Source organism: Protomyctophum bolini (assembly GCF_963924005.1).
Source record: "Protomyctophum bolini genome assembly, chromosome: 22".
NCBI lineage: Eukaryota > Metazoa > Chordata > Actinopteri > Myctophiformes > Myctophidae > Protomyctophum > Protomyctophum bolini.
Window position 1 is genome coordinate 23,394,900 of NC_137883.1, and position 8,103 is coordinate 23,403,002.

At 41.3% G+C, this 8,103-nt stretch overlaps 1 protein-coding gene across 1 annotated transcript; it reads left to right on the forward strand.

The window, feature by feature from the left end:
• The first annotated feature begins 283 nt into the window (after positions 1 to 283).
• nsa2 (NSA2 ribosome biogenesis homolog) lies at positions 284 to 4,006 on the forward strand. Its single transcript, XM_080756295.1, has 6 exons — positions 284 to 443; positions 1,214 to 1,401; positions 1,634 to 1,784; positions 2,365 to 2,544; positions 2,956 to 3,148; positions 3,623 to 4,006. The coding sequence occupies exons 1-6, from the start codon at positions 441 to 443 to the stop codon at positions 3,688 to 3,690; spliced, it is 783 nt and encodes a 260-aa protein (XP_080612421.1). The 5' UTR covers positions 284 to 440; the 3' UTR covers positions 3,691 to 4,006.
• Positions 4,007 to 8,103: the final 4,097 nt, after the last annotated feature.

Genomic DNA, 8,103 nt, shown 5'->3' on the forward strand with positions numbered 1-8,103 from the left:
ATACATCCCTGTAAAGATGTATCCACCTACATGCGGTTCCTGTTTTTCTTTTTTTTAATAAAGGGCTGTTACATTTATATGCTACCAACGGGGCGGGGGTATTAGATTATCTTTTTAAATGACCGCCTGATTTATGGTTGTTTAATCTGAGCCAATATTGTGGATATATTATTATATTATATGTATAATGTCCTGATGGGACCGCGTAGATTTGTTACCATGGTTTCCACCCGGTGACACTCAACGGACGCACACGTAGACATGTGTTGTGCATGACGTACGTCCTCTCAAATATCGGCTCGGGGAACCAGCGGGGAACATAACAGCTTTTCCCTGAACGTCAACAGACTCAACACAAATAACACCAAAAACCCCAACATCCATCTAAAGATCACAGCCGAAACCCCGCCACTGTAACTGTTAACACACAAGACACCGACATGGTAAGAAGTTATACTTTGTATTTCGCTCCGTCGTACTTTTTTAAGTCGATCGTGCAAAAAACATGGTAGCATATTGTGCTAACAGCCGTTAGCTACATGTGGCAGAGTGCTGGGTACAGATCTGAATGTGCTGCTATGTTTGACATTTTAAATAATCAGTTGGGTGTTTGGCTATATGTGTGTTTATCAGCTGAACGCTCTATTGGAAAATTTGCGAAATAATGATTTAAAGTAAATATGGCTAATAATGGGAAGTAGGGCTGGACTGGTCATATTCATACATTAATAGATTGATTATTAACAGTTGCAAATAGTACAGAGGCACGATGTTACATTGTTATGCTAAAATAATAACTTCACTTCATTTTATACTTCAAAAATGTTATATATCAGTCAGACATTGTAGACATCGTTTTGTCCATTCATCGTCCTAGAGCTTAAGGTGTTTGAAGCTGCTGTGCGCTAAGTTCGTACACCAGGTCATCGATATCTAAATGTCAACATTGTGAGCATGCAACAGCTGTAACATGGGCCTGTGAATGGCTGTGATCTGATCAGGCTAGTTGGTTGATACAGGCCGGCACTGCTAGCTTGTACATCTATTGCTTGCTTGGCAATTAATTTAATTAAAACTGGGAAAGCATCTGAGCTATTTGAGTTAACACTCAATTAGATCAATAGAATAAATTCAGTTAACACTCAATTAGATCAATTTCAAAGGAAATCTAACTCAATCCGTTTGCTTTTGTGTTTTCGTGTGTCCTCTGCAGCCTCAGAACGAACACATTGAGTTAGCCCGCAAGCGGCATGGCTACCGCCTGGATCACCATGAGAGGAAGAGGAAGAAGGAGAGTCGTGAGGTTCACGAGCGCTCGCACAAAGCCAAGAAGATGATCGGACTGAAGGCCAAGCTCTACCACAAGCAGAGGCACTCTGAGAAGATCCAGATGAAGAAGACGTGAGTACACACACACACACACACACCAGTCCGATGCCCAATTTATTCTCCGTTGCATGGCGGCCGAAATTAGCCAACCTGATGGATAACTTAAACATGCTGTTTCTCACCTTGACCGAAGAATCATATAAGTGAATTTAACCGTACTCTGAACTGTGGCCAAAACAATATTTAAGCATCGCTTTAGAAAATTAAAACCACGTCGACTTGTTCTTTTCACATGTTTCTGCAGCATCAAAATGCACGAACAGAGAAGGACCAAGCAGAAGAACGATGACAAGACCCCCGAGGGAGCCGTGCCCGCCTACCTGTTGGACAGAGAGGGACAGACCCGTGCCAAGGTCCTCTCCAACATGATCAAGCAGAAGAGGAAAGAGAAGGCTGTAAGTTCACTTAAATTCTCCTTGGATCCGAGGCACTGTGGTGGTGCACTCTGAATGGCCAGTTATATATTATGTGCTGCCTGTCTACTAATTGGCGTTTTAAACTGGGACTGCAAATATAGAACATTCTCTACTATAATTAGTCTATAACTATAAGAAAATAAATGATAGTATAAAAAAAAAAACGTGATTATTAGAACTGGTTGTTTGAGTTAGGACCTACCGCAGTGGTGTCCGGTAATTCTGTCTCGTACGGAAAGGCGTTGGAGTCTCTCTCGAGGAGCATAGTAAATACTGCTGGCTGGATGCTTGTCACGATGACGATGCCAGTCGTCTATAGCCATGGACCATGGCTATAGACACCATAGCCATGGATGTCAACTCTTTTAGTTTCCATATATGAAGCTCTAGGTCAGCCCGGGCCAAGTATGGAGATTGTAATGTTAGTTAGTAAGATATGTGGGATATCTCCATATTTGGAGATGGTGAGAGCCTTCGTTACAGATAGTGTCAGCCCTAAAGTAAACGGACATACTGTGCTAAAAATGAAACTAATTGTCTTTTCTTTCTTTCTGTAAAGGGTAAATGGGAGGTACCCCTGCCAAAGGTGCGAGCCCAGGGAGAGACGGAGGTGCTCAAAGTCCTCAAGACAGGAAAGAGGCAAAAGAAAGCCTGGAAGAGAATGGTCACCAAAGTCACCTTTGTTGGCGATGGCTTCACTCGAAAGCCTCCTAAATATGAGCGTTTCATCAGACCCATGGTAAGAAGATGAAACATTGTGTACTGCATGTTTCTGTGTGTATGTTTAACACCTCATCACCCAACTGCATTGTATACTTGTCCACTGAACAATCGACTATTGCACTCCAAACTGTGAAGAGATACACTTATCTTGATAGATAATGATGGCTAAACTACTGTAAGACCAGGGGCCGATTCTACAAATGCCTTCTAAATCAGTAGTTCTCACATTTTCAACATTTTTCAAAATTATGTTAAAAAATAGCAGATGTACAAGCTCGCAACGCATCACAAAGTGACGCGCAGTGAGCTTGTATGTCTGCTATTCTTTTAATAGCCAACACAAAAATGTAAAATGACAGATGCTTTCCTGTTTTGTTTATTTAAAAAAATACCTTACTAACTATTTTCTCTTTTCCATCTCCTCCAGGGCTTGCGTTTTAAGAAGGCCCATGTCACCCATCCAGAGCTGAAAGCCACTTTCTGCCTGCCCATCCTTGGAGTGAAGAAGAACCCGTCATCTCCTCTCTACACGTCCCTAGGAGTCATCACCAAGGGAACTGTTATTGAAGTCAATGTCAGTGAGCTGGGCTTGGTTACACAAGGAGGAAAGGTCATCTGGGGTGAGTCTTCAGTTAATGGGGTTTTAATCTCTCTGGAAACATAGCGTCCCTATTCTGGGTTGTCAATCTATATCACACACATCCTGAGCTTGGTGATCGGCTATTGTCTGAAGATATTTGGTCTACAGGGAAAAAAGTATATTATTATTATTATTATAATATTCAAATAAGCGGCAAATGTAGTTTGCAAAGAACTAATGTCTGATGAACTGATTATACTCATCGAAGTGATCACACTCATGCGAAGTGAGGCCCGAGCGCTTGGTAATGTTTGTTTAAAGTACTCTAGGCTGCCACATGACGTAATTTCTGAAAGAAAGCGCCACCTCAAAAACAACGAACATGTGCATGGCTCTGCATGGAAGTACAGTTCATCCTGTACACTGTAAAGCACTTTATTATGGTGTGCTATGCATATAAGTGGTACAGTATGGTGTAACTTTAAAGGTATTTTTTCTTTTTGTTATTCCCCAGGTAAATATGCCCAGTGTACAAATAACCCAGAGAACGACGGCTGCATCAATGCTGTTCTGCTCGTGTAAAAGGACTCTTCCATACAGACTGTACTTGGTTACTGTACTACCACCCGTAGTACATTTGGCCTGAGCTGCCCGACAGGACTAAGAAAACATGGATAGAGCATCCAAGGACGGGATCATCTGAAAAGCATCTAGAAGGCTGACTGCCGTTGAAGATATTTCTGTAACGGAGCTGATACTCAAAACAAAATAACATTTAATGTGTGACATTTCGTCATTAAGTTTATTTGTAATAAACCAAGCAAATCCAAGCCATGTTTATTGATGCCTTAAGGCTTTAAACCTTAAACACAGAAATAAAGATGTATAATAGAAACACGTTTGCCATTGGGAATTGTGTCTTTGTCACTGTTTCTCAGTCTGTGGACCATCCGGGGGTCAAAATGGAGTGTTTGTAACAGGGTCCATGGCGGACAGCTCAACAAAGCATATACCATGGCTGATAAGTCTGGATATTGAGCAGAAGCTCACTCCCATTCACTCCATTGTATTGACCGTACTTACAGGATTAGATGGCAAACAATGTTACTTCTATCCTGCAGTCCACTTTTATATGAATCCCATTTCTTATTTTACTTTCGTCCATTTGGATCAAGAGTTAAACACTGAAGATTTTACGGCGTTGACTCACTGGGGTCCCAGAGATAACTATTGCATCAAATGGGGATCTGGAGCCTAATGCATATCAAACTGGGAGTCCTTGAATTAAAAAAAGGTTAAATTATAATCTCTGTCCTCAACTGTCGATTGTGCCACTCGGTGGTTAGTTTTGGTACTTTTAGGCACATTTTGAATTGATACCAATACTTTACTGAAGTTAATTTTGAATTCCAGACTTTTACTTATGACGGAGTATTTCTACATTGTGATATTGATACTTTTTTTAAATGTAAACCTGGAGCACGTTTTGTTCACGCTTATGTTAAAACGAACAGAACTCGGACCTCCTCGTGACGTGGTCTGAGTTCGGGTCACTTCAAAGGCGTCTGTGTGCTTTTGGAGCGTTCACATAATGAGCAAAGGATTCTCCTTGGTCTGAGCTCGTGAAATGGGACATGTGAAAACACCCATTACAACCATATATGATATAAATCTGAATGAAGTTATCTTTAATTACATTATTATAAGTAATACTATTAGAGTTGTACTATTACTCGAACGAAAATAAATCACTACTCATTTTTTTTCATGAAAAAGGTCATAGCTGGGTAATCTATTTTCAGGCAAATTGTGTTTATTGTATTTTATTTTACTCAGCCATAACAATTTATTTTCTGTTAACCAACTTGCTGGCTGGCAGACAGGCAGACAGCTACTCATAGACAGGCAGACAGACAGACAGCTACTCATGGAGAATTGGACAGGCAGGCAGTCAGACAGCTACTCATAGACAGGCAGACAGACAGCTACTCATGGAGAATTGGACAGGCAGGCAGACAGCTACTCATGGACAATTGGACAGGCAGGAAGGCAGACAGCTACTCATAGACAGACAGACAGCTACTCATGGACAATTGGACAGGCAGGCAGGAAGGCAGACAGCTACTCATAGACAATTGGGCAGGCAGGCAGACAGCTACTCATAGACAGACCGACAGCTACTCATGGACAATTGGACAGGCAGGAAGGCAGACAGCTACTCATAGACAGGCAGACAGACAGCTACTCATGGACAATTAGGCAGGCAGGCAGACAGCTACTCATAGACAGGCAGACAGACAGCTACTCATGGACAATTAGGCAGGCAGGCAGACAGCTACTCAGACAGGCAGACAGACAGCTACTCATGGACAATTGGACAGGCAGGCAGGCAGACAGACAGCTACTCATAGACAGGCAGGCAGACAGCTACTCATAGACAGGCAGACAGTAAGACAGCTACTCATTGACAGACAGACAAATAACTACTCATGGTCAGACAGACAGACAGGCAGGCAGGCAGGCAGGCAGGCAAAGAGCTACTCATGTTATGTTATTATGTTATTATAACAGCTACTCATGTTATGTGCAATAATTTGTGCAGTTATGGAAACAGCTCTTTGTGTTTATGCAAGAAAATGTAACACATTTATTTATTTACATATTGTGTGCATGCACATTGTACTTTGATACATTTTGCGAAAATAAAGCAATTGAAAGAGAGAAGTTATCAAGTATCATTAATGTCGTAATTTTATCTACTGGCCCCTGGCCCCTTGCCATTTTTGTAATGTGGCCCACAGGTAAATCTATTTGAGTATCCCTGGCCTAAGTCATAAAACAAAAAGTTCTGATGGTAATCATTGCTATACTGAGTCTGAGTGTTTGTTCAGTGACTCCCCATCTCTGTACTGCTGTTTTTAGTGTTCTTTTTTCCCTAATAAGGAGGTTTTTACTTGCCCTCTCCCCCGCCCCCGTTGTAACATAAGTGGATAGTCCAGGCCTGGTGTGTCGCATCCATCCATCCATCTTCAACCGCTTATCCGTAGTCGGGTCGCGGGGGGCAACAGCTCCACCAGAGTGCTCCAGACTTCCTTCTCCAGAGCAACATTAGTGACTTCTTCCTGGGGGATTATTTCCGAGACGTTCCAAGGCCAGTGAGTCAAATGTATTTCCTCCAACTGCGCCTCGGTTTGCCCCGGGGTCTCCTCCCTCGAGGACCTCCCTAGGGAGGTGCCCGAGTGTGTGATTATGGCTATTTCTTGTGTATCTTATGGAAAGAAAATGACCATAACACACGACTGTCTGCTTACCAAGTATATTTAATTGGCACAGTTAACACAATACAAAGTATTCAGTGCTCCAAAAAACACAAGCATTGGCTACCAAATGGAACACAAAACGAAAAGTGCAAAAACACACCATTTGGTAGACTTTACAAAAACAAAATAAAAAGAGACAGAAAAAAAAAACAAGTCTTTACTTAGCAAAGCAGAAAAGGTAACAGTATAACTTCAATAGTTAAAATAGATGTTTTTCTTTTTTTTCTTAGTTTAAAATGTATTTATATATTCATATATTTTCTCTAATTCCAATAAGCCATTTCTTCTGTACAGATAAAGCCTCATTCTCCGGTGAACTGGCTAAACATTGGTAGACGTGGCTGTCTGTACACTGTCAAGATTTGCGAGTTAATTTAAACTCTGAGGAGTGTACGAATGTGACCAAATGGACCCATTTGGTCACATTCGTACACTCCCAGAGTTACAAATGGTGCATTTTTACTGCATAAAGTCACCGCTCTTACATATATACTCGGTATGTGTGCTTCACCTAAATGTTCTCCGATCCATCTCACCAACTTTGAAATGATTCGACTCTTACGAATATTCGATTTTGTATTATTATTATTGACACAATAAGTGGCTTTTCTTTTTTCATATGTATTCACAGATAAGGATAAGGGTGGAAGGGGCGAAAAAAGCTCAAATTGGGGCTCTCGGACTTGATTCCCTGCCGGAATTAGGAAGCAGGTGTTTGCATTTAGTCGTTGCACCCATGTTAACCACAGAGACCAACCGATTCACTGTTTATTCCAGATTTGACACTTTAATGTCGATCAGTATTCAGTCCTATAGCCTACATTTAAAAATAAATGTATTAAAATACTTACGGAGACGAGAACGGCTTAATTTCTTTTTTAAATCAAAACAAAACAGAAAAATATTTATTACACATATTTGCAGTTAAGGGATTTCAGTCCAACATAGGATAGGCAGATCAAGTTGCTGGTATTAAAAAAAAGAAACAAAAAAAACAGGTGCAAATGTTTTTTTCCAGCTTAAAAACTACACTAAAACTTAAAAAGCGAAACATTTCTTCGACCCAAATGTCATCAAAAAATGAAATACAAATGTTAACCTTATGTGCCTTTTGAGATAGGGAAACAGTGGACATAATAGTATCTGCAGTCTCGACAGAATCTCTCTTTGCCCCCAAACAAAGCTGAAAAATCACGTCTAAAATCCTTTTTTTTGGTACCACAGATGACATCAGCATTGTTTTTCAATTGCAGTGGTAACATAAAAACTAGAACCCTAGCAAACATTTGACGAAGAAAACACACGCTCAGACGTACGAGCTACTGTACGCCACACGCCGTGGACTCGTAGAGTGGCCATTTTCGTCAAAGAGCTTTGTTGTAGACGCCGGGGGGAAAAAAAGGAGCGAGCGTACCAGCCTATAGTCACTCCGCTCAACAAAGTATAATAGGGTTTAAGTGGTTTTAAGGCCCAAAATTGAGAACTGTGCCTCGCTTAATTATTTCAGTCACGTGACATTGCGTGGGAGTGAATCACGGCATATTTTTCACATACAGTGTCGGTAGACAGCAGTAAACAGACCATACTAAAGCATCGGATAGAAGCGAGCGAGCGCGTGGGGGGGGGGGGGGGGGGGGGTTAAGGGGGCATTACGGAGACATTTGACACACCTGTG